Source organism: Furipterus horrens, unplaced genomic scaffold (assembly GCF_987537825.1).
Source record: "Furipterus horrens unplaced genomic scaffold, mFurHor1.1.pri manual_scaffold_10, whole genome shotgun sequence".
Lineage (NCBI taxonomy): Eukaryota > Metazoa > Chordata > Mammalia > Chiroptera > Furipteridae > Furipterus > Furipterus horrens.
In genome coordinates, this window is record NW_028327180.1 from 74,935,627 (window position 1) to 74,962,463 (window position 26,837).

A 26,837-nucleotide genomic window follows, 5' to 3' on the forward strand; every position below is an offset into this window, starting at 1 on the left:
TTAGAAGGGCCAGGAAAAGTAGATATAATGTCTGAGTGAGAGCTTCAAAAGGAAGGGTGACTCATAGTCTGATAAATGAAATGTGTTTAATATAGTCACAAGTGATTGCTGCAAGGAACAAGAGAAGAGACACCTAAAGCAACCAACATGGCCACATGGGGAGCAGTTAGAGTTGAGCTTTTGTCTGAGAGATGAAAAAGGGGCCTATAACAAAGAAGAGACAGAGAAAAAGGTTGTAAACCACTGAGAACACTCTCAGGAATACCAGGTTTGTGAGATCTGGGATGCTAATAATAAAGGACCTGCCTGACCAGTTAGTGCTCAGAGTGAGGGGAATGACAAGCAAGGCATTCAGACACCTGCTTCAGTGAGATGATTCAGTGTAGCAGATAAGGGAGGACATCTCCATCCTCTGTTCTATTTCTGTTTTGCCTTTGACTTCTGTTTTAAAGAGAATGGCCTTTATGCTAGAAGGATTAAAACTAACATGATTAAAAGGAACTTGAGCCCAAGAGTGTAAAGAAGGAACAGAGCCACTGGCTTCTCCAAATTAGTTAGGATCTGAAAAATCAAATGAAAATTATGGACAATGTCATGAGACCTGTGTGTGTGAATCTTCATGGCATCATGGGGGCTGAGAGAGAGAGACAGGAGACAGGATGGGGTAACTGTTTTGGTTTGCAACATGATTTATGAGCATTTCTAAAGAGAAGTGATCTCTTGGAGCTAGCATGAGTTTGGTAAAAACAGGTCTTGCCATATTCTTTCCTTCCTTCCTTCCTTCCTTCCTTCCTTTCTTCCTTCCCTCTTTTCCTCCCCCCACCCCCCTACCTCTCTCCCTCCTTTCCTTCCTTCCTTCCACAGAAATGTGCATAGACCATACACATACCACTTGATAACTTATTAAAAGGAAATATACCCTTATAACCACCTCCTGGGTCAAGAAGTAGACCTCTGCCCTGGCTGGGTAGCTCCGTTGGTTAGAGTGTCATCCCAGTAGGCCAAGGTTGCAGGTTCGATCCCTCATCAGGGCACGTACAAGAATCAACTAGTGAATACATAAATAAGTACAACAACAAATCAGTTTCTCTATCTTTCTCTCTCTCAATAAATAGAACTTTATCAGCATCCCAGAAGATTCTCTCATGCTTCTTCCTATTCTAATTTCCTTTTCCAGAAAGATTTGCCGGCCAAAAAGATTAGATCAATGTTATAGATACAGAGGGACCTTGCAATTCAAGAAAGCATTTGGCAGAATTTCACAATACTCTAATAGGTCAGGAATAGAAATGATGATAAAGATGTGTGGATGTGTAGCTATTTGAACAATCAGACCTAATAAATGTTTGTTTATAAATGGCTCAGTGTCAAAAGAGCCTTTACTTCTTCACTGTAGTGATATGCCAAAGAGCTTAGGTCAGACTCTGTCATGTCCAGCTTACATTCAGATTCTTACGTGAGGACATGTGGGTACATGGCATAGCTGTCGGCAGCCGTCCGTCTCGAGAGACGATGGTGTAGCTTCTTAAGAGTCTATCTGCACCGCCGAGAATGGCTGTGCAGTCCGACTCGGGAGTGACACGGTATCTGTCTCCTCCCGTGTTGAATCGACATCTTGCGATGACGCTGGAGTGTCCTCTCCAGTGAAGCTGAAGCTACAGAGCCTGGGCAGGGTGATATGGAGGGTCTGCTGTTGCCCATGCAGCAGACCCCCCCTCTCTTCACAGCTGAAGGGTCCAAGGGAAAGACGGAGTCAATACAGCTTGGCTTCAGGTGCGCCGCAGGAGTTGCCGGTGTTGACTACAACGTCAAACCGCCTTAGGGACTCCGGCTCCGGATTTTCTGTCGGGGTTTACTCCCTTAGCCTTTCCCCTGAAGAGGTATGCCGCAAGGCAGCGGAGGTTTTTTGGAGTCAGAGTTTTCCTTCTCTGATGTACCCTGACTGGAAGATCGAACCAGCGACACTTAGCTCGCAGGCCGACGCTCAATCCACTGAGCCAAACCATGAGGGATAACCAGCATGTTGAATACATGACAGAATAAGAATTCAGAAGAATAGTGGCAGGCTAGGAAGAAGGGCCCATATGGGTAAAGTGACATTTTAAATGTTGTTATTAAACGTTTAATCTTATAACTAAACATATTCATGTTTAAAAAATAAATCGTACCACACAGAAATACATATACGGTGTTATACCACCCATACTGTTTGTAACTTGCTTTTTGTCTGCTGGTTTGTGTTCAGGCTATTGCTGGAGAACCCTTAACCTGTCAGAGGATTGTGTGAACAGCATCCAGGGATTTAGTGTAGGCAGGCCCAGTGTAAGTCAGTTCTGTGACACTAGTACCAAAAACCTAGGTGTGGCCTGAGGCATTAGGAGTAGAGTGGTGCTGGGGCAGAGGTGCCTGGGCCCACTGGACTCTGGGGCGATTGGCCAGTCTGAAGCCCTGTGGGCAGGTGTGGGTACCATTTTTGCAGGTATTGGTCAGTACATAGAACAGTATCTCATAGAGCATTGTCAAGAAGGCAAAAGATTTCCAGAGTCATACATAGAGTGACTGCAGGATCCCATGATGCCAGATTGTGAAAGGGGAGGTTTCTCTGGACAGTTGTTGCTCCTAAGCTTCAGAAGGGCTGACCCTCTCTACTTTGAGAGGACAGACTTGTGACCAATTGGTATAAGTTTCATGAAACTAGATTTCAGCTAGACATCAGAAGACATTTCTCTAGTAGGTGCAAGAGTTTAAAACTAGCCTTAAGGCTGCCTTGTTCAATGGTTGGCTTCCAGCTGCTCTGGTCTTCAAGTACTAGGCAGCCAGTTATCAGAGATGCTATACCAGATAAAAGGTTAGTCACTGGGTCTAGTTACCCCAAATGCTCGTCCTCATATCAGTACCAGGCTTACTGGTAAGAATCATATGGGTCTGGCTGGGTGGCTCAGTTGGTTGGAGCATCATCAAGATTGCTAGTTTAACTCCCGGTCAGGACACATATATATCTAGGTTGTGGGTTTGATCCTCAGTTGAGGCATGAATGGGAGGCAACCAACTGATGTTTCAACCACCCCCCTTTCCCTTCCTCTTTCCTTCCCTCCCTTTCTGTCTCTCAAATCAATAAACATGTCCTCAAGTGAGAATTAAAAAAAAACAAAGAAAGAATGTAGGGCATTTATGAAAAATCAGGTTTTTGAGTCTCGTCTTCTGAGATTGAGATTCAGCATGTGTAGGGTAAGGTTTAGGTTTTTGAGTCTCGTCTTCTGAGATTGAGATTCAGCATGTGTAGGGTAAGGTTTAGAATCTGTTAGAATTTTCAGAAAGTTTCCCACATGCTCCGTGGAGAAATGGCTGATTTCATGGCTGGTATGGGAAAAATAGAATATATTGTACAGAGCTTGTTCAAGAACATTTTGTGCCAGAAGGTAAGGAAGTGCTCAAAGAATGATGTAAACATGTCAATAAGACACAGAAGTCAGTACAAAAAGTCTCTGGTGATTAAATCAGGGATAATTTGAGCATCAAAATAAATAATGATAGAAATGGATTACAACCCATAGGATAAATAAGAATTCATGAATCCATACTGATATGAATGAATAAATGAATGAATGAGGAAGAAAGAAAACCTCTTTTTTGAACTAGAGTGCCAAAAAATACAGATAGAAGAAATGATAGAGTTTGAATATCATGTGACAAGAATCATAGTCATAATTATGTTAAGCAAAAATTATCAATCAATGACAGAACCGGTGTATAAAAGTTTGATGAGGAACAGGCTGTCTTCATATTTCAAAGTGTCTCCCTACAAAATATTTATAGTTTCCCAGACAAATAATATCCTTATGGTAGGGAAATCTGGCAGATGCCACTGTGACCAAGTAATTGAAGTGATCACCACCAGTGCAGACCTGACTGACACAGGTGCCTCCTGCCATGCTGCACTGAGAAAGACGAAGCATCGCTTTTGTGGTCTTCCTGCCAATTCGTATAACCTTAATCTGGTTATGAGAAAAATCAGATGAATCCAGACTGAGGGACATTCTACAGTTGGCCTGTGCTCCTCAAAACCGCCAATGTCATGAGAGACAAAGGCTAAGGAAAAAAGTGTCAAGGAGACTTAAAAGACATTTAGTAAAATGTATGATGTAGTCTGGGATTGGACCTTGGAACAAAATTATTTTTCTAAAAAGGATATTTTAAAAAGTCAAAATGTGTATGTCTGTAGATCATGTATCAGTGTTAATTTCCTGATTTTGATCATTGTACTTTGACTGTGTTCTTGGGAAATACGCATCTGATACCTTTAGAAGTAAAGGGACATCATATGTGCACCTTACTCTCAAATGTTTCAGAGAAGAAAATATATATGGAAATATATAGAGAGAGAGAAAATGAAAGAAGAAATGTGGCAAAATGTTAACAATTGCTGAATTTTAATTGGAGTTATTTTACTGTTTTGCAACTTTTCTGAAAGTTATTTTTCCTCTGTACTTTTCTGTAATTTAAGTGCTCTGTTTAAAATGATTTTAGGGGGAAATGTGCCCCAGGTGATGGTGATGCTGAGCTATGTTTGAGAGCTACCGGAGGTCTGTCAGGAAGGTTCTTTGGTGCCCTTTCCTCTGAGGCTCCCTTATCTCTTCTGTGGTGTGCGTGGCTGGAAGGAGAGCCTGGAGATACTCCTGTGAGGGCTATCATTGTGATCAGTTGTGGATATCCACATTTGCTTACATGAATGGCTTCTGTTGGGAACTGTTATGTGAACGGGTCCAGTGACACTCCCCTTTCTCTGTGTCAGAGGGAACTTCTGAGGAGCCCAATGGAGGGCCCTCCACACTTAGGTGGTATAAAGCTTCTTACAGGCCGGATGTTTGTTTCTCCTGCGGGCTTTACTTTCATGTGCAAGAGTTGTATGTGACAATTATATTTTTGGTGAACCATTCTGTTTTTATTCAAGTTGGTAATTGTCCATATCTTAACTGATTAATTGATTACTTAGCTCATTAATCCCTAGATGGCAGGCTAGTATAAATTCCTAATGAACCAACCTATTTCAGGATTACACATCTTGCAAGCCCTTGTATTTTGCAGATGGTCAAGGCCACACACTAGGACACAGACAGGGTGAGGCCACCAGAGAAGAATCTTTCTCTCTGGACAAGGTGAGCATGTACAACTTCATCAGGCAGGATTTTAAATGACTCTAAGCCTGACCACATATCCCCTGAGATATGCCCCTTTCCCCACTGCATAGCCTTTTCTCAGGGAGTACTTTAGAACAAAGGCAGTTTTTGTTCCCCCTCTTATTAAGAGAATGAAAAGAGCCCTGGGTTGTGTTGCTCAGTTGATTGGAGCATCGTCCTGTACTCTGAAAGGGTCGTTGATTTGATTTCCTGGGCAGGGTACATATTGAGATTGTGGGTTCGATCCCCAGTTGGAGCACATACAGAAGGCAATTGATCTATGCTTCCCTCTCACATCAATGTTTCTCTCTCTCTCCCTCTCCTCGTCTCTCCCTCTACTCCTCTCTCCCTCTCCCTCCCTCCCCTTTCCCTATCTCTAAAAAATCAACGAATATGTGCTTAAATGAGATTTTTTTTAAGAAGAGAGAATAAAAAGAAATAATATTGTTCTGCTTAGAAATATTGAGAACTCATGAGAGAGCACATACTCCAATATGTCCCCAGTGTCCCATGGCTTGCACTGGGACTCTGGATAACACATGCTCTGCTTTGGGGTTTCCAGCTTAGTATTTTCTCAGTCCCCATCAACCCATCAACCCAATCCTTATTTTCCAACCTGGAGCTCTGCCTTTTCCAGTCTTTCTCCTTTTTTCCAGCCCTTATTGTTCCAGTTCACCCCAGCATGATTTCTGTATGTTTTCTGTTTCTGTGTACACACTCCTGGTGCCAGCAGCACCTGCTTTGTGGCCATGCAACCTGTATAGCTGTACAGGACCCCACACTGAATAGGGCCCGGCTTGGTTTCATGCTCTGTCCTTGCCATCTTGAAATTCTTTGTGGTTTTTGAACAAGGGCCCCACGTTTCCACTTTGCACTGGGCCTGAAAGTTAGGTAGCCAGTCCTGAGAGCCAGGGATGGAGAAGGGCAGCTCTTGTATCTGAAGTGGGCAGCATTTTCATGGGTCCCTCTGGCCAGGCTTGGGTTCGTACACTGAGATCAGCTCCTCCGCCCGCCCACCAACACTTGCTCAGCTTTTGTTAGCTAAAATATGACCTCTGACCCTTGGCAGATTTCCCACATCGGTCACCCTGACCCAAATGCTTTGGTTTCTGCAAATGTAATCACTTCCATTTCTGCCATCCCCCCACCTCACCCCAAGATTTACAGAGTAGCAGCTGCTGCTGTCCCTCTGCACACAGGCAGCTGACTTGACTGCTGATTGTGAATATCCCAGTAATCCAAGTGCTAATGATATTTATTCAGTCCAGCCTGCTTAGCCCTGACCAAGGTTTATTCTCATTTATCTCCTCAGAGACGAGCTACGTCCTTAATATCCTTCTGTTGACTTTGAGCACACTGGCGCCACTGATGTCACTATGAGGCTTGCCAGGCCCCTGCCCTTTTAACTCTGTCAAGTCCCCAACTGTCAGGACACCCATCTTTTAGCCAGCAAGACCCCAACCCTCCACCTCCCACCCCCACCCTACACTTCAGGCACGGGGTGTAACTCTGGTCTAGATTTTGTAGGCTGGGAGGGGGGTGAGGCCAATTATATGTGCCTGAGGCATCTGGGTTGAATAAAGCTGTGTTCTCAAGATATGGTCTGGCCTCTTTGTGTAGCAAACCTACTTTAATCATAATCTTTCTGTCACAAAGCATTGGCTAGCATTTTGGCATCATTAACTATTCTGTCTTAACAGTTTTACCTCTGTCTCACAGATGAGGACACTGACATGAAGGGACTTGCCTGAGGTCATCAGACATTGTTCACAGGATTCTCACGCAGGGTTCTTCAGGCCCTGGCCCTCACACCTCACTCTGAGGTACTTCGGGCATTTCTTCCCCACAAATGCGCAGCAATGAGCATTCAGAGCCCAGTGCAGAGCTACCTAGGGAGAGAGGCTCTGAGAGCATGTTGGTGTCTGACCCTCTGGGCCACATTGCTCAAGAAATGCCTGGCTCTGCTGTTCCTGCCACGATGGGCTGAGTGCCATGGGAAATGTCTTTCCCAGCCCTCCTCTACTCTGTTTGCTCAGCCCCTTAACTGGGCAGCACTAAAAGGATGTTTTCAGAGGGTATTGTTTGGAATCCCTGCAGTGTTGGCAGAGCCACTGAAGCCCTGAAGCCTGGGGTAGGGCCCAGATATATGCGGGGGCCCCCATTGAAGCTGGTCAGAAGGAAAGGCCAGGCAGGTCGTGGGCCCAGGGTTGCCAAGGCCACTTGGCCACTGGCCCACATTTGGTCCATGCTTCTGCTCTATTTACCCAGGTCCTTCAGAATTGCTGCAGGTGAAGAAGTAGATTTATTGCCTTGTGAAAGTGATTTCAGCAAGTGATAAAAGGTGTCAGGCTTTCTTTCTTTCTCTTGATTTCCTTCTGCATATTAAGCTCTATTCTCTCATACTCTAAATGGGCTTTTTCCATTGGGTTGGGGTGGGCCCACCGCTGTTGCATAGCTGTAGGTGCTCTTGGCTTACAGCCATGTACTTGTGGAGAAGAGAACTTTGCTCTCTCCTGACTCTAGTGTAGAAAGGCTCTGATGGCGTAGTCCTGGGCTACCCACTGAGGCCAGGATGATGAGGGGCTATGATGGGCCGGCACTGGGCCACAAGCCCTCCCTTGTAGTCTCGGGAGTTGAAACCCACCCCATCAGGACCACAAGCAGTGGGAGAGGCAGTGGTGTGTCACGGGAAGGAAGGAAAGAGTGTCAGTGCCAGGAGGCTGGGCAGATAAGGCATGACACCACATAGCCAGAGCTGATATGACCTGGGAGTGCTGAGCTATGCCTGCTTTAGTGTCTTCTCAGCTCATCTCTTGTCCCCGGAGTCACTGTCCTGAGACGAGCTCTGCTCCTGGGCTCTCTCTAGTGCTATATGCCCTAGAAGCCCTTGTTTCCTACTCCCCGTCTTGCCCTGGGTGTGAGCTAAAGGAGGAGGAAGAGGAGCAGGTTCCATTTGCTGGGCAGTGTCTGGCTCCTGAGTCTACCCTGCTTGGCCCCGGCCAGCAGACCTCCTTGGCACCATGGCTGGCCTGGCCTCCTGGCGTCAGGGGAGCTGCGCCTCTCAGCCTCACTTTTCATGACTCTCCAGAGCGGCCACCCACTGAATGGTCTCCTTGCCTCTGCACATATGACCATGCTGTTCCCTGAGCGTGAGCACCTGCCCGAGCCTGCCCTTCCTCCTCCCCACAGGTTGTCTTCCATACCTCTCCTGGGACTTCCTGCAGTCTCACCTCTCCCATGCAGCCCTCCTCGATCTTCTCAAATCCCCACACACCTTACGTTCAGGGCCACCTGGTCTGGCCTAAAGCTACATAGCCATTCATTTATTCATTCACTCTGAAACCTGTAAATATTATCTGGTACTGGGGCCTCCCCTATGTGTGAATCCTGGCTTGTTCAGCGTTGAGTGGCAGAGAGCAGACTGAGCTTCCTGAGAACCTGTCTTGCATGGGGACTTCTCTGTGCAACTGCTTGGCAATGACTTGCTTCTCCATCTTTCCAAGGGCAGAGTCAGGCCCTCTCTAACCTAATTGGGCCTCCCGTGGACAACAAGTACCAGGGAAGCCATATCTCTTATTGGCTTTTGGCATCTTTACTCCCAGTCAGCTTCTTTCTCTGGAGGATCCCATTGATTTACCTATAAATACATGCCCACTCCCTTTGCCCCCTAAAATTTGTTTCTTGTTCATGTTTTGGTTCCCTTTAGAGGTTTAGGTCTTCTTTCCTCCTCTACCAGGTAAGATCTGGGCAGTCAGAGTCCAAGTCTTCTACATGTTGTCTCTCTCCTCTCCCAGCATTACCTTTTGTTGGTGATAGGGCTGTTACTCTGGGAGGTGTCAGGCTGGTCCTTGGACCCAGTGTGCTTAGGCCAGGTGTCCTTGGATGCCTACTCTGTGCCTGATCTCTGACCTTGACTTCTCAGGTTTGCTGGGTGATTGTCTAGTCTCTGGGTCTTATTCTCAGTACATCTGTAGACTAGAATGATGCTTCATGATGTCTGTAGAGGGCCATGCTCTCCACTGCAATCCCATGAGGATGGGGCTCATCAGTGGCGCTCCCTGAGACTGATGTGATGTTGGTTGGGCCTCACAGCCTCCCTTCCTTGGGAGGAAGCATTTGAGATTTGTGTGGTGGTTGTCTTTTCCTAGATCCTGCCTGTCACGGGTGAGCATTCCTCAGGCACATGACAGCAGCTGTCTTTCTCAAGTTTAGGGAGATGCTCAGCTCCCTCTCCCTCTTGCATTGGCACCCACCTGCCTATCTGGAGAGGAGCGGTCAACCTCCCTTCACCAGAGACCCTAGCCCGTCTCCAGGCTGCTCCTCAGACATGAGTGGAGTTGCAGTGGGACAGGCTGGCACCCTCCCTGCATGTCCTTTCTGGCTGAGAGGGACGGAGAAGGAAGTAGAGGGACGAAAGCTCCTCCCATTTTCCAGCAGGAAAACTGGCTCAGTGTGCTGTCTGCTTTGAACCTTGAAGCTGGTGCCTAGTAGGGATAGAAGGGTGAGCCATCTTGGACTCACTCGGGCCCATTACCATGCCATTTGGCCAGCATTTATGGAGTGCCTACTGTGTGCCAGGGCCTCTCCTACAAGCAGCAGTGTGCACACTCTCTTATTATCTACCTTCCCTTTTCTCTGGGTGTTGGCCCAGGAGCTGACTCCTGATTTGCCTATACCCTACCTCATTCTCCAGTATGCCATGAGGACCCACCCCCTGCCAAGGTCAGGGGTTAGAAGGAACAGGTGTTTTTGAGGTCTCCAGGGAGCTGGTGGCCATGCTAAGGTAAGGCAGCCAGAACCTGGTGGAGGCTTGGTACCCTTTCTGGGGTGTCTAAACTCTGGTCTTGACACTCTCCTTGCTGCTGGCCTCAGGCTTTTTATGTACTGGCTGCCTTTTTTTCTCTGAAGTCTCAGAAGTGGCTGGTGAGGGAGCCTTGAACTTCCTCAAGGGCCTAACGACATAAGTCCCTGTGTTTGGCACTTGGTCCTTAATTGATCACTAATTTCATCTGAGAAAGCAGGATTCTGCAAAAGGCTATCCTGCTGGGGTTCTCAGCCATGTCCCCTGCCTGATACCCTGCCCTAATGGAGGGCGCACCTTCCAGGCCCAGCATCCTTTCATCCAGAAGGGCTGTGTCTGAAATGTTTGTTTGAATCTCATTACTTGTTCTCCAGCCTAGAATGGGGAGAGTTCCAGAGGTGGCTCTGGGTTTGAGTGTTTCAGCATTGCCTGTTTGTTGGTTGGCACAATCATGGTTGTACACATGTGTTTATTCATTCATTCACTGTTGTTCAGGGTCCTATGACATGGCAGGCACTGTACTATATGCTGAGAATACAGAGATAGAGAAAATCTCAGTAGCTGCTCTCACAGAGTAGAGGGTCTGGTGGGGAGGCAGTGGGTTGGTCCTGTTTTAGGATCTGCATAGCGATTCAGAGGTTCCCGGGATCTTGTGCTGTCTTCTTGCCTTCATCCCACAAGTGTTTACTACATGCTGTGTGTGCTCCACCCAGGAGAGGGGAGAAGAAGAATTGGTCCCTGCCCCTAGGACCCATTAGTAATTGCCCCCCTGTGTGTGATGTGCCTTGGGTCATGGAAGGAGGGGCACCTAACACTGGCTTGGGGAACATGGAGGAAGGCTTTCCATAGGAGGGACACCGAAGTAGCACCTTTAGCATCAGATGGATCTTAAAATTGTGGAAGTAATTTCTCTGCTCAGATCACTCCAGCCTACCAGCTGCTGGGGAGTGTGAGACTGGCATGGAGGCACTTGTCCCTGTCATCTGTGCCATAGGTCATTGTACCCAGATGGATCCACACTCATTAGTCTCTATGTCCTTATCTAAATTCTAGCTTGTCATGAGTGGGCAATCCCACCACCACCTCATGTACCTTGTTTCTCCTCAGGGATGGCTGGTGTGGGGTCAACTGCCTAACCTCCCAGATCTCTTGGCTGGGCATAGTGGTGTGGCCCCAAGTTGACAAATAGGTGCAAAGTCATGTTTCCCTGATATTCCTTCCCCTTAGCAACCCAAAGGTCCAGGTGGAGGCCATCGAAGGGGGAGCCTTGCAGAAGCTGCTAGTCATCCTGGCTACGGAGCAGCCTCTCACTGCAAAGAAGAAGGTAGGTTTCTGCTCCCTTTCTCCTGCCCAGCCTCCAGCGTACCTGTGGAGCCTGAGAAGCAAGGGTCCCTTTCCAGGCTGTTCATCTCACCCTTGGGGGCCTGAGTGGCCATCTGCTGGGTGGTGTAGGGTGAGAGGTCCCACTCACCTAAAGCATCATGCCAAGGCATCTGGAGGCCTGGATGTAGCTCCCATGGTGTGCAGAGTTTTGGGTCCCACTCCCTGGCTTCCCGCACTGGTCCTCCATTTGTCCACTGGGTAATGCTGAAGGTGTCTAACGTCTCTCCTGGCTCTCCCAGACCTGGGTTTTGGGGTATAGCTGTACATGAGGGTAGTGGGTGGAGCCACGTAGAAAGGGAGGTGGGCTTGGGTAGTTGGCACACCTCCAGCTGCCTTTTCTGGGCCTTGGGGGCAGGGCCAGCTCTGTATGGCCCATCACCCTTCTGGATCTGTGTCTCTCCAGGTCCTGTTTGCACTGTGCTCCCTACTGCGACACTTCCCCTATGCCCAGCAACAGTTCCTGAAGCTGGGGGGCCTGCAGGTCCTGAGGAGCTTGGTGCAGGAGAAGGGCACAGAGGTGCTGGCTGTGCGTGTGGTCACCTTGCTCTATGATCTGGTCACTGAGAAGGTGAGCGCCCTGCCTGCTCTGCCTCCCTCCCACTTTGCTCTTTGCTTCTGGCCATTTGATCCTGGCCCCCTCCCATGTCTCTTCACCCATCCTTTCATCTTCATTGGTAAGTGCTCTGGTATAAACATGCCAGTCCTGAGCTTAGCAGACAGATGCTGAGGGGCCCCCGCTTCAGGGCCCTGAACCCAGGATTTCTCAGACATCAGGGAGGATGTCCTGTGGTAAATGACTGCTGATCTGAAACCTGAGGGCTGGTGAGGAGGGGTTGGGGACGGGTGCTGGCAGTGGTCCAAGCAAAGCATGCAAGCCCAGGGATCCGCATGCTCGAAGGCCAGAAATAGTCAGGATCAGCCCTTCATGAAATGAAAGATTATTTTGCTGAAGCATAGGGTGGGGTGGTGGGGAGCAGGTGGAATGTAGCAGCTGTGTCTAGGAGACACCACAGCAGCCAGGATACCAAGGAGCCAAGGACTGAAATCATGCTGACTCTTAAGATTATAGAAACCTGCAGTTGTCTCCTCTGGGAGCTGCTCTGAAGTCCCTGGGGAGACCCAGGTGCTTGCCACCTGGTGGAGACTTGGTGCTCAGCCCACTTTGGTCTTTGTGAGCCTAAAAAGTGTTTTAATTAAGGAGAGAGTAAAATCAGCCAGGCCTGGATTCTTAGTTCATCTGCTGCAGAGAGCATTGGCAGGGCTTTCTCAGCTGCCTGTCTCAGGCCACACTCTCCCTAGGACAGCCAGCCTGCTGATTGGTGGAGCAGGGCTGGGCAGACACTGCAACCGCTGTGAGTGTTGGAGGCTGGGGGACCCCCTCCCTGGCTCTTTATGCACTGCGCTGAGGGTCAGGGTCATCCATCGCTGCTTCTCTCTGTCAGCTGTTGCTTTTGTGTGTGCTTGTCCTCTCTCACTGTCTTCCCCGCCCCCCCCGTCTTTCTAGGCCTGTGGTGTCTCTCAGTCTTTTTCTCTTTCTCTCTCTCTCTCTGTCTCCCCCCACCAACACCCCCGCCTCCTTTAAGCTGCAGAAACCCAGTTTCTTAGAACAGCAGGCAGCCATGTGGTGCTCACATCCAATTAATAAGACCCAGGCACAGCTGACATCCTGGGAATGGGCCAGCAAGTCTGGAGAAGAATATGTACATTGGCTGCAGAAACTGATCTCTCCTCTATTATCTTGGGTGTCTCTTCATTGTCCCCAGCCCTGGTGTGGTGGGCAGTGGCATTGGCTCATCCCAGGAGAGTGACCACTGGGCAGTCTTGCCAAGGCTGCCCTCAGTCAGCTGGCCTGGGAGCCTACCTTTGAGTCACTGTAGTGCCGTGAAGATCAGGGAGGCACTGGTGTTTCTCAGCACACAGTACAGAGACAGCCATCCTCCTGCAGCCAGTGAGCTTTAGGACAGATATCAGCATGCTCCTTGCTGGAGGCAGTCAGGGCTTCTTTGTTCTCTGGTTCCTGTCACAACCATAGGTTCGTGATATGGTCTTTCCTATAAGTCATCTGAGCAACTGCTCGGCTAGCTGCCGCTGAGCAGCCCAGCACCAAGGAATAGACAAGAGTCACACAAGGTAACTATGCTATTCACTCAGCTTTTATTGAATGCAAGTTCACTCAGGGTGGAACATCTACATGCATTAATATTCTACTCACACTCTAACAATCTAAGAGAATTATAACACACACATAGCAACCAATGGGGATAACGAACCCGAGTCCCAGAGTCCCAGTCTGCAGGTCCAGGAGAAAGCAGGGTGGGCAAGGGAGCTGTCGTTGTCTTGCAAGGAAGGATCTCCAGAGCCAGGTGGGCAGCAGGGCAGACGAAGTCCTCAATTCAGCAGGGCAGAGCCTATGGTGGCTGATGCCAAGGGAGATCAGCGTGGCATGGAGCAGCACTCTGGTGTGTGGAGCTCAGAGGTCTCAGCAGTGGTCTGGAGCCTGCCTCAGCTGTACTTTGAAAGTGGTGTATTCCACCCTTCTGGGTCTTTTTGATAAATGTCTTGACACCCCTGATGACAAGTGTGGAATTTCCGTAGGAGCCTATTCACAGGTGGTCCTGCTTTACAGACATGGCTGTTCTGATCACGTGTGCAGATATCTTGGATGTGTCCTCACCAGGTGTGTCTCCTTGCCAGATATGTCTAGAGTGACTTAGGTAGTGTCCCTCTTGAACAAAAGTGTCATGGCTGACTGGCAGCCATCTTGGTTGACATGAGTGACTCTACTTTGTTTTATATACTTTATCCTATCTTGATTAGACCAGTGCCATTTTATTAGTCCTGCTCTCCACAGTTCCTCAGAAGGAATAAAGAACTAGCCAAACTGGGGATGGGTTATGAGCCACCTGAAGGTGGGGGTGTGTCAGGTTGTCACTGGGGATGCAGGTCAGGTGTGGGGAGGTAGCAACTGAACTGCAGGAAAGTGTGTGCCCTCCTCTGACTGCTGCTCTTAACAGAGAAGGAGCCTGCTTGTGGTCAGCAGCCCACATGCCTCATGGAGCTGAAGGGCCACAGGGTGACCTGCCCACTGGTTCCTTCCACAAGTGTTGACTGGGTGTCTGCCCTGTCTCATACTGTGCCAGGGCCATGGTCCCTGCCCTCCTGGTGCTTTCAGGCAGACACTTATCAGGGAATCACCAGAGCATGCAGGCTTATGGTCATTTCCCCGACTTCTAGGGAGTCACGAGTACTGAGATTTGAGGAGTGAATCAAGTTAACTGGGGAGTCAGGTTGGGTGAGAATGCACCTCGAAGTGGGAGCTGCACCTACAAAGCCCCTGGAGGGAGGCAGTGCGACAGGTGCCAAAGTGAGGGCGTGTGTGGGGATGAGGCCAAGTGCAGGCAAGCGCAGATCCAGAGAAGGGATTTAGTCTTTTATCACCAGAAATGCCATGCTGCGAACCGTCTGGGGCTGGACAGCACTGTCAGCCATCAGGGGCCTGACGAAGGCGGGCTGGGAGCAGGAGGCAGTGGCCTGCAGAAGTGCAGTGACAAGCAGGCTTCATGGGGCAGAGAGCTGGGAGGACTGGGGTGTCTTTTGGGGGTGGAGCCGGCAGGACTCAGGGGTAGGCTAGGAAAGGACAGCCATATCCCTTTCAGTCTTTTCTTTCACAGGATACTGTCCCCTGCCCCTCCCCAGTTTCTTTCATCAGCCCCAATGGGCTCCAAGGCCATCAAGTGACCTACTCTGTCCCCTGATCTTTTCCTGGGCTTCCTTCTTGCCTTCCCTGTCTCCTGCATGCCTCATTCTCTCCTGGAGTTAGGGCAGACTCCTTTCTTCTTGCAGGTACATTTCCACCCCTGCTGACCCTCCACCTCTGCATAGCTTTCGTCTTGACATTTGAAGTAAGCTGCTAACTTGTCAGGTTTCAGGTGTTTCCTTTCTGCCTCTGGGAGCCTGGTAGGATTGGTTCTCATATTATACTGATGGGGCTGGGATTCTCCACTTAGACACAAGCTGAGTATATGACTTCCTCCCCAAACTTTCCTCAACTCCCCAGACTCCTGGGATAAAGGCCACCCTCCTTGGAGGGAATCCCAGGGCTATGTGTGTTCTGTCTCCCATTGACCAGCATAACCTGCCATTCTTCAAAATGAAGTGGGCCCAAACTTATTGTTGCTACCCTCCTGTATGTGGACCCTCCACCCCATCCCTGTCCACTTGGACAATTCCCACGTACCCCTCAAGACTCAGGGGAATGCTGTCCTCCTCTATCCCCGTCCTTAACTCCTCTGAGGGAGTGGATCTGTAGTGATGGCAGTGATGACTGTGTTGCTGATCTAGCTAACACTTGTAGAGGTGTAGATGGTGTGTTAATAATTGGTATTGAAGCTCACATTGTTGGATGTGGCTTGTGTGCTGGCAGCAAGTTTCATATTGCTTTGAGTCCTCCCAACAGACCCGAGGGGTTGTATCATCTCCACATACGACATGACGACATTGGGTCTTAGGGAGGCTAAGTGCCAGCCCAAGATCATTCAGCTGGCAGTGGTGGGGCAGAAATTTGAACCCAGACTGTCTGCCTCCACACTACACTGCTGGACTAAATTTACCGTGCTCTTTAGGAATTATTCAGTTACATTTTATTCTTCTGCTAGACCCTGAGTTCCTTGAGGGCAGGGACCATGTCTCCATCTTCATTTCTCCAGCACCTGGCACATTGCACAGTTGTTTTGATGAGTGATAGGTGGATGGGGGAGCATTGTGAAGCCATGAATCCTGATGGCCTTCTCCCATGAAGGGCTTGTAAGGCCCAAGGGGATGAAGGAAGAGGGTTTGACCTCACAGGTTAGCCATGTGTGTTTGTATCTGAAGGGCAGAGCTGACTGCTCTGTGTGTTCTCTCCTCCCCACCCAATCCCTCGCACCTGCCACGTGGATGGCAGATGTTTGCCGAAGAGGAGGCTGAAATGACCCAGGAGACATCCCCAGAGAAGCTGCAGCAGTATCGCCAGGTGCACCTCCTGCCAAGCCTTCGAGAACAAGGCTGGTGCGAAATCACTGCCCACCTGTTGGCGCTGCCCGAACATGATTCCCGTGAAAAGGTGCTGCAGACGCTGGGTGCCCTCCTGGTCACCTGCCGGGACCACTACCATCAGGACCCTCAGCTCAGCAGGACGCTGGCTAGCCTGCAGGATGAGTACCAGGTACTAGCTGCCCTGGAGCTCCAAGATGGCGAGGATGAGGGCTACTTCCGGGAACTCCTGGGCTCTGTCAACAGCTTGCTGAAGGAGCTGAGCTGAGGCTGCCCCCCAGCACTGAACTGGACTGGATTGCTGCTAGCAAGGCTGAGAGGTACTAGCTTGGGTGGGTTTTTCAGGAGACAGCAGGCACGATGGAGGACATCCCTACTGGGGTTTGGGCATCACCTGGTCAGTGTTGGATTGTCCATTAAATGGAGGCATGAAGGCCATTATCTGTCGGTCTACTGTGTGTCTGTGCAGACTGGTAGTTAGGTGGGTCAGTGTGTGATAAGTCCCTAAGGACCACTAGTGACATGCTGCATGGTCAGCCCAGAGCATCTAGTCACGGGCCCCATTGGGAAGGATCTGGGCTGAGGAGTTGGAAAACCCTGGTTGGGACGTAGTTTTTATCACCTAGTAGCTCTGTGACTTTGGGAAGCCACTTAACTTCCCTGAGCCTCTTTCCTCATCTGTCAAAGGGTTGTGCCATTAAATGAGAGAAAACGTGCATAAAGGACTGCCCCTGTGCCTGGCACCTGTGCTTGTCCCTTCCCCCACTCTGCTGTGAGGGGAGGTCTGGGGATTATCTCCCTGCCTCCTCTACCTTGTACCCAAATAATAGCTTCAAGGCCACTGGCCCTGGCAGAGGCCTGAGGGCATCACCACATGTGGGGATGCTGTGTCATCTGATGGGGCCTGAGTGGTGGAAGGATGTTGGGGTGGCTTGCTGTATTCTGGAGGCCTCACTCCAAGCGAGCAGTGGTCTTACTAAAGCTGGTAGTGGGAGCCCAGGCCTGCCTCTCTCCGTCCTTTCCTCTCTCCTGTGTCCATGCTGAGCTGGGCAAAGGCCAAGGAGGGGGCCTCGGAGGTGGGGGCAGCCAAGTCTGGCAAGTCCTGGCCCCCACTCCAGAGAGGCTGGGAGCCGGCTGCAGGTTGCCATGGCAACCCCCAGCTCTGGGCCTTTCTGATTTGGATTCTGGTGCATTTGTTTATCAACCTTTCCCAATGCACCAAAGGCTCATTCCTGCTGCTCAGGCAGCCGCTCCCAACCTGCATGTCAAAATCTTCTCATCCTGGCCTTGCAAATAGAAATCTCAACTTCACAGAGCTAAAGGGAAACTGAGGCCCAAAGAAACTTGGAGTAGTGGGTGGCTTATATCCCTGAGGTCCCTTTGCTCAGCCTCAGACCTTCTACCTACCTCATACCATAACACACAAGAAGCCTGGGGGAGCACTGTTGCCTGCACAGAGCCCTCCCAGGTGGGCAGGAGGAAGCAGGAGCCCGTTTCACCAGGGTAGGAAGCCTCTGGGTTCTGGCAGAGTAGGGATCAGACCCAAAGTCTATCAAGTGTTGGATACTGTGTCACTGCCTTTAAAATCTGTCAATAGCTTTCAAAGTACATTTTATAGATGAGAAAAGCGTGGCTCAGAGAGGCTAAATGATCTGCCTAAGGTCACACAGCTTGTGAGTGGCAGAGCTGGAGTTTACTGGACTTGAAAGTGCGGCTCAGGAGGGAATAGTGTTTAATTTGACAGGCAGTGATAGGAGGGCCAGGAGGGAGGGCAGAGCAGCTGTTCTATGGCAGAGCAGAGCAGGCTTCAGAAAAGAGGTACTGGGGCCTGGTTAAGGCCAAAGTCAAGAGTCACTTTAAAGATGGGGTCAGCAGACTCTGAAGGTAAATTTGAGAAAGGGGGAAGGTGGCGCATGGGGAAATGGGGAGCGTTTGGGTTTGGGGCTGAGTCTGGTTTGGGCCTCAACCTGGCAGAGGCAAACACTGAGGCCTCAGGAGCAGGTACACTCTGAGCAAGGACTGGCAGGAACATGGGGAATTGTGGGGGAGACATTGTGAGATCCTGGGGTACTACAAGGCTGGGGCTCGGGATCCCCAGAGGCCTTGGTAACCAACAGGGTCTGATCTGGGATATGGGAAGGGGTCCCCTTGGAAGAAGTTACACTAGTAGAGGCCTAATTGAGGACCTCTTCCACCCTCTGGGATGCTACAGAAAGGGGACTTTGGGCCACACGCTCATAGGTAGGGGCAGTCCCTGGGGCCAAGGAAAGAGCATCTGGGGTCTAGTGAGGGAAGCCAGATCAGTGCTAGGCTGCTAAACCCACAGGCCGAGCAATGGGACTGCTTCTCCCCTCCTCCTCACTCAGCACACAGACAAGGCATCAGGAAAAGTGATGTTTGGCCAGCTGGATGGTTCATTGGCCTCATCCAGGTTCGTGCTGGGCCTCTGACTGCCAGGTCCTGGGCCATGTACCAGACTTACCTGCTCAGGCTACTTGGGTGTGGGTTCTGGTTCCACTGGTTCATCATTGATCGATGTCTGCTGGTCTAGAAGGAGCCCTTCTCTGCCTCCCCTTGAGTGCTGTCCTGGGAACTATGGCCAAGGAGTGTGACCTGGTTTGAAGTTAGGCAGGAAATGCTAATAGGGGAGTCATAGCCTCCAGTACTTGGGGTGATGTGACTTCTTCCTGCAAGGCCCGCAGGCTGCTTTCCTCTCCCACCCCTCACGTTGTGGGGCCACAGAGCTCTTAGCCATATGGCAAGGACTGGCTGAGAGCTGGGGCTTGCTGGCACCTCATAGGCTCTGGCTACTTGTTGGTTCCCTGCTCCTGGACTGGGCTGAACCAAGCCCTCTGTGTGGGAGGATGACGGGAATGGGGAGTGGGATGATCTCCCATCCCATCATGCAGCAGTCTTGGTTTTTAATAACTGACTTGTTTATTCATTCTTTCATTCAAAATGTATTTACTGAGCAGTTACTCAGTGTTAGGTCCCAGGGTTCTGAGATTAGTAAGTCACAGGCCTTACTGCCAGGCAGCTCACAGTCTGGTGGGAGAGGCAGTTACAGTGTGACGTGTATGTGATCGGGGGAAGCCTTGCTCAGCTGGAGCCGAGGAGGCCCTCAAACCTATTGAGGAGGTCAGGGAAGGCCTCCTAGAACTGGTGGTAGCCAGGTGAAATGGTGAAGGATTTCAGCCCCAGGAAGATACAGGAAGGCCTGAGGTGAGAGAGAGTGGTCCATTTGAGGAACACATAAGTTCATTGCAGCTGGAAGTGAAGGAAGTGAGGGGCCAAGTGGCCCAAGGTGGAGCTACAGGGGTCAAGGGGACCACATTCTCCAGTGCTTTGCCAGCCTTGCCAAAAAACATACCCTAACCCTAATGGAGTTGGGAGCCAAGGGCATTCTCCTGGCTGCTTCTCACTCATTCACAAATTCATTCACAAAAGAAATCTCATTTAGGACTAAGTAGGAGCCAGGCTCTGTTCCAGGGCATGAAGTGGTAAGTATACAATATGAGGCCAGGCAGTGAGTGCTAAGAGCTGTGAGGAAACAAAACATGAGAAGGAGTAGAGAAGGAGTAAAGAGTGTTAGGGAAGGCCTCCCTGAGGAGATACAGTGTGCACTGAAGGAAGCAAGGCCGTAAGCCATGAGGATCGGGGGAAGTGCTTATAGACCAAGGGAATAGCAGATGCAAAGGTCCTCAGGCAGGAGCATGGGTAGGGCGGGGGGACAGGGGCCATGAGTAGGGGTTGGAAGAAAAGGAAGAGTCAGTGGTAGGGGGAGGAGTAAGCGAGAGGGGAGGGCAGATCTGAGGCAGCTGTAGTAAAGATGGGGAGTTTTTCTTTGAGATGGGAGCCATAGAGAGTTGTGAGCAGAGAAGAGACTTGATGCGACTGACATTTTAACAAGAGAAAGACAAAGGAGCAAGGACAGAAACAGGAGCCCAGGGCAGGGTCTACTGCAGAATCGAGGTGAGACTTGATGAGGTTTGAACAAGTGATGGTGATACAGAAGGCAGTATGACATGCTCAGGCTCCAGATATGTATCTATTTTTTCAATTTTATTTAATGTTAGAGAGAAAGAACGATTTGTTGTTCCACTTATTTATGTATCCATTGGTTGATTCTTGTATATACCCTGACCAGAGATTGAACCCACAACCTTGGAAAATCGGGACAAAGCTCTCTGAACAACTGAGCTACCTGGCTGGGACTCACAGATATATTTTAATCATGGAGCTGAGAGGATGTCCTGACTCACTGCATGTGGCTTGTGGGGAAAGAAGGGTCAAGGACGAAGCCTCACTTGGGAGCCTGAGCAGATGGGCGCCTGGAGGTAGTGTTTCCAGAAGTGGGAAGACAGATAGGTAGAGAAGAGATTGAGACTTTATGGTAGGCATTGTTTTGGATGTAGTTTTATTGAGGTATCAGTTGGACATTCAAGTGGAGATATTGAATAGGTATTCAAGTGGAGATATTGAATAGGTAGCTGGAGAGAGTCAAGAGCCTCGGGAAGAAGAGGCCACAGGTGAAGACAAATGTGGAAGGAGTGTGTGCTGAAGCCAGCTTAAAGCAGCCTGTAAGCATGTGGGTCTCAGAAACATTGCGAGCTGGTTGTTAAGTAGAGCTATTACTAAAAATCAAATTATATAAACTTACAATTAATATATTTAAAAAGCAAAGGTAATTTTTAAAAACTAGTAAGAAGAGCAAATTAAACCCATAGAAAGCATAAGAAAATGAAATAGTAAAGAGCAGAAACCAATAAAATTGAAGTCAGAATAGAGGAAGTCAATGAAATGAAAATATAGCACGGTTCTTTGAAAAAAGACACAAATTACCAATATCAGGAATTAAAAAGGAGATATCACTGTAGACGCTACAAGCACTAAAAGGATAATAAGTGAGTACTATGAACAAATCTATGTCCATAAATTTGGCAACTTAGAAGAAATGATGGACTAATACCTTGAAAAACACCTTCTTTCATTGCATTAGTTTTCTATTGCTGCTATAACAAATTAGCATGAGCTTAGTGCCTTAAAACAACCTTACAGTTTTATAGGTTAGAAATCTTACCATTTTCACAGTGTGAAAATCAAAGCATCAGCAGGATTGCGTTCCTTCCTGTAAGTTCAGAGAGGATGCATTTCCTTGCCTTTTCCAGCTCCTAGAAGCTGCCTACAGCTTTCTCCTTTTTCAAGGCCAGCAAAAGCAAGTCCAGGTCTCACATAACTGACTGTTCTGCCTACCTTTTTCACTTTAAGACCCCTTATGATAACATGGCCCTACATGGATATTCCAGAATAATCTCCGTATTTTAAAATCAGCTGATGTGCAACCTTAATTCCCCTTTGCCATGTAGCATAGCACATTCACAGGTTCCAGGGGGTAGGAGTCATCATTCTGCTTCCCACAAGTGCCAGCTACCAAGCTTAATAGAGAGTTCAGAAATAGACCCATACAAATACAGTTAATCAATTTTTGACAAAGGTGCAAAAGACACTTCAGTGGAGAAAGGATCATCTTTTCAGTAAGAGGTAATGCAACAACTAAACAGTCCTATTTTTAAAAGTTTTAAAATATGTTTATTGATTTGAGAGAGAGGAAGGGAATGAGGGAAAGAGGGAGAGAGAAACATTGCTTGGTTGCCTCCCATACGCTCCCTAACCGGGGATCAAACCCACAACCTAGGTATGTGCCCTGACCAGAAATCAAACCTCCAACCTTTTGGTGTACAAGATGGTGCTCCAACCAACTGAGGTACACTGACCATGGCTGGACAGTCATATTTTGAAAAACAAACCTTGATCTGTATCTGTCATGTTATATAAAATATAACTCAAAAGCAATCACAGACCTAAATGAAAAGTTATAAAACTTTTAGAAGAAAACAGGAGAGAAATCTTTGTGACCTTCAGTTAGGCAAAGAGTTCTCAGATACAACAACCAAAAGCATAATCCATAAAGTTAAAAAATGATAAAATTGACTGTGTTAAAATTAGAAACTTGTTCTGTGAAAGAAATTAAGAAAATAAAAGACAAGCCACAAGCAGGGAGAAAATATTTGCAAACCACATATCAAACAAAGAACTTATGTCCAGAATATATAAAGAATACTCCAAACTCATCATTAAGAAAATAGTCAATCCAGCCGTGACCAATGCAGCCCAGTTGGTTGGGCATCATCCTGCAAAGCAAAAGGTCAACAGTTCGATTCCTGGTTAGGGCGCCTGAGGGACACAACTGATTGATGTTTCTCTCCCTCTCTTTCTCTTTCCCTTTCCCTCTTTCTAAAAATAAAAAATAAAAATAAATAATCCAATTTTAAAATGGCAAAAATTTGAAGATATTTCACCAAAGAAATCTAGGTGACAGATATGCACGTGAAAAGATGCTCAGCATTATTTGTTTAGGGAAATGCAAATTAACACCACAACAAGACACTACTACACATTACATTACTAAAGTGGTTAAAAAGCATTAAAATCCTAACAGAAAACCTGATAGTATCACATGCTGATGAGGATGCAGAGCAACATTGCTGGGAATGCAAAATGATGCAGCCACTATAAAAAAGTTTGGTAGTTTCTTATACAACATAACCAATGTCATTCCTAGGTGTTTACCCAAGATGAATGAAAATCTGTGTTCAACTGCTTATATCAACTTTAATTAAAAACAAAAACAGAAAACCTAGAAACAATGCAAGTGTTCTTCACTGGGGAATGGGTAGACAGACTGTGGCACGCCCATGTGGTGCCGCCTCGCTCCACAGGGGAAATGAATGAACTTGCCGCACACAGGAACCTGTGTACACCTCAAAGGCATTATGCTGATGGAAAGGAGGCAGGCTCAAAGGCTACATACTGTGTACTTTCATTTCCGTGACATTCTGGAAAAGGTGAAATTATAGGGGAAGGGTTTTGCAAGGGCTTAGGGTAGGGGGAAGTTCCACTACATCCGGGTGGCACAAGGGAATCTTTGGGGGGCGGTGATGGAACTGTGCTGTATCTTGAATGTGGTGGTGGTTACACAGCTCTATGCATTTGTCAAAACTCACAGATGTATGCACCAGAAAGAGTGAACTGTACTGTGTGTAAATTTAAAACTAAAAATTTTAAAGGTAATCAATACTCAACTTCCCTAGTTACTTCACAGTGGACAGTTATCTGTGCTCTTGAGAGATTATCTCACTTAATGTCTGCCGTATCTCAGTGTTGGAAACCCTGCCAGCAGTGCGCGCCTTTCTTCCCAACTCCACCTTCAGGACATCGCCCTCAGGGCTGGAAGTCAGATGTGGTGGGAGTATGTCCACCATGGTCACTGGAAAATGCTACAAATCAAGGCTTAATTTATTGTTTTGTTGATTGTAGATGTAAGAAAGTGACAAAGAAAAAGGTTTGAAGTGTTATATAATAAGGCTGATTAAACTTGCATGTGTAATCTATCGATAGCACAAAACACTGAAATTGTGTTACAGTATTTGACAATTATTATCTGATTTAGCAAAGCCATTCACTGGTGATCAAGTGACATTCCCACCAATGTTTTTGTTGTTTCACTTTCGTCTTACTGTCCTCAAGGTAAACACAGTACCAACCAGCATTCCTGTTAGAACCAGACTCGTTTTTTAGCTGTACACCTGTCAAGTGGCTGTGGATGCAGCATTTCAACAAAAGTTAACGAAAGCCTGTGAGAATCAGTTGGCTGTGTAGAATTTACAGTAAACAGTATTGTGTATTGTTATAGTTGTGAATTGTGTACTATAATTCCTTTATAGGAGTAAAATGTATATAAACGAATGTGTGTGTGTTCACGTGCGTGTGTATGCGTGTGTGCATTCCCTCCCAACCCTGCCCCAAAGAGCTGGTTATTACACATTTACCAGCATCCCACTGAGACTTAGAAACCATCAAGACATGAGGAGAAAAGGACCAAGATCTAAGGCCTGGACCACCTCCATGTTAGAGGTCAGGAGGAGAATGAGCTGGTAAGGAGGGGAGGAGCAAGGATTGGTGAACGTGGGGAGTGTGAAAATCTAGAGAAGGTGCAAAAAGGAGGGAGGGAGTGGCCACCGAGTTCACGTGCTACTTAGAGAAGGACTGGACAGAAGGTGTGAGTTGGGAGAGTGGAAGAGGCAAGTGGAGGCAGAGGGTCTGACAGTCGTCTAAGGTCTCCTGTGTAAGGGGGAAGGGGAGATATGGACTCAAGGGAAGCTTTTTGTCTTGTCTTTTTAACTACACGTTTTGTGTCCTGATGAAGGAAATCTTGGCAAGGCAGGAATTAAAGGGGAGAATTGTGGGGTGAAATCCTTGAGTGACAAGCCAGGGGGTGACCTCAGCCAGGGGCCTGAAGGATTCCTGCATCCTAACAGGCATTGTGCTGAGGACCTGGTACAGAGATGGGGCAGATGTGGTGGGTCGATTATGGGGGGTTCCCAGCTAGTCAGTCTTTAGGGAGGAAGGTTAGGGTGGGGGGAGGGGAGCACCGGCCCCTGCGCTGCTCTCTGGGGCTCCAGAAGGGAAGATCAGAACCTGGGGGTTTTGGCTGCTTGTCAGCTGTGTGACTTGGGTATAAAGATTGAGGGGTGGTAGTGGTGCCGGCACCTCACAGGTTACAGAGGTGAGAGGCGATTGTGGGTAAAAGCCTGACATGGGCTCTGGACATGCCCAGCACATGCCAGCTTCCCTCCTCCTCCAGTGAAGAGGTGACCCTGGCCTGGGTAGAGGTTGGAGGCTGTGAGAATTGAGACTTCAGAGGTGAGGTGGGGCCTTTGAAGTGTCTGCCCAGGGGCCGTGGGAGGCAGTACAGGGCATGGAGGGCAGCTGCTGCCAGCAGAGGAGAGTGGGGCTCCGCAGTCCCTGTGTGCGGGTAATGGCCAGAGCAGGTGTGAGGAGTGGCCAAGCCCAGAGTGCCAGGCTGGTGAGGCGCCATCTCGAATGGAGGTGCCACTGAGGGTTGTGTCTGCCCTGCTGGGAAGCAAGAAGCCTCAGGATGCCAAGGGGAGACCATTCTCTTAGTAGGAGGCAAAGGGCCAGGATTGGAAACCCCAAGGTCATGGTGAGGTAAGTCTCCCTGGTGCCCAGCCCAGGCTGCACTGCTTTAGATTGTTGCCTCAGAGGATGGAGGATTTTGGGATTTCTGAGCAGGGCTTCCAGTGCCACCTCAATTGCCTACTTTTTGCCTTCCAGTATCTTTTGATAGCTTGGTTAAATCAGTGAATGGTTTCAGTGGTTCAATAGCTATTTCTCAAGCACATACCAGGCCCTTTGCTGGATGATGGGGTGAGCAAGGCCAACACTGTCGTTTCATCAGTGGTACTTGGGTGATTTTAGGTGATACTCAAAACATTTATCAAAATGTTAATTTGATGTATATTAGAAAAATGTAACTAGCACACCAAACATGATTTCACAGATATTGTTTAGGAGGAGGTGCAGTTAAACAAAAGTTAGTCTTTTTAAGTATATGATGGTATTAAGTTTGGAATGATGATGTGGCAAAGGTGATGACCAGGACATGAAGTGATGGGCTCACAGGGAGAGCACAGGGCCCTAGGAACCACGGTCGGGGGGCAGTGTGGGTGCAAAGGGCAAGGTCGCAGTGCCAGACACATTGGGAAGAGGCACAGGGCTGCCAGCATGTCAGGTGGGTAACGCAGAGGTCTTCATGCAGAGGCTTGACTTTTTAGGAGGTACTTCTGGAAGATTCCTTTGCTACTTTGTAGAGAATGGATAATGGATGCTGGGGGCTGATGTCAACCAGTTTAGGAACCTTTGCAGCAATTGAGATGAGTGGGGGCCTTGGCCTCTGCTGGGGAGAAGTGGGTGGGAGCTGAGGCCTGCTGGGGTGCTGGGCCGTAGGACATCCAACAGGTGAGATGAGGTGAAGCAGCTGAGGACAGATGTGGGTCTGGAGCTCAAGCCTGGATGACAGTTTTGGAATGTGAAAAACGATGGTAACAAAAGCCATGACAATGTTCCAGAGTCAGCTTGGATCCTGAGAGTTCGGGGGTTGGGGCAGGGGAGTAGAGCCTTCTGGGTCCAGCCCTACTGGAGTTCCCCAAGGTTCAGTCAGTGCCCTGGGCCTTGGAGTCAGTGATGAGCAAAATCAAGATTCCTGCCCCTGTGAAGCTTACAACAGAAACAGGTAAGTTGTAAACGTAAAGCAAGTTCGGTGCTGTGAAGAGAAGGCATGGTAAGGATTTATCAAAGGTCTTCTCAATGAGGGGACTTTTAAAGAGACACCTGAAGGAGATCTTAGAGCATAGATGTGTCTGAGGAAAGTGCGTTCTAGGCAGTGGGACCACAGGTGCAAAGGGCAAGTGACCCTGAAAGGTGAGGGGAGAGGCCAGAGAGGGCCAGAGACCAAACCGTCATTTAGGACCTTGGCTTTTACTGCAAGGTTTGAGCTAAGAGAATGACACAATCTGACTTGTTTT

The 26,837-nt window shown here is 48.6% G+C and overlaps 1 protein-coding gene across 2 annotated transcripts in view; it reads left to right on the forward strand.

Annotated features, from left to right (window-relative positions):
• SIL1 (SIL1 nucleotide exchange factor) overlaps positions 1-16,833 on the forward strand; it is a 243,134-nt gene extending 226,301 nt beyond the window's left edge. For both annotated transcript variants that reach the window (XM_090288228.1, XM_090288229.1), the window contains exons 8-10: positions 11,206-11,302; positions 11,765-11,929; positions 16,304-16,833. In XM_090288228.1, the coding sequence (XP_090144354.1) occupies positions 11,206-11,302; positions 11,765-11,929; positions 16,304-16,660 (619 nt within the window). In that variant the 3' untranslated portion in view covers positions 16,661-16,833. The remainder of the gene's footprint in view (positions 1-11,205; positions 11,303-11,764; positions 11,930-16,303) is intronic.
• The last annotated feature ends 10,004 nt before the right edge of the window (positions 16,834-26,837 follow it).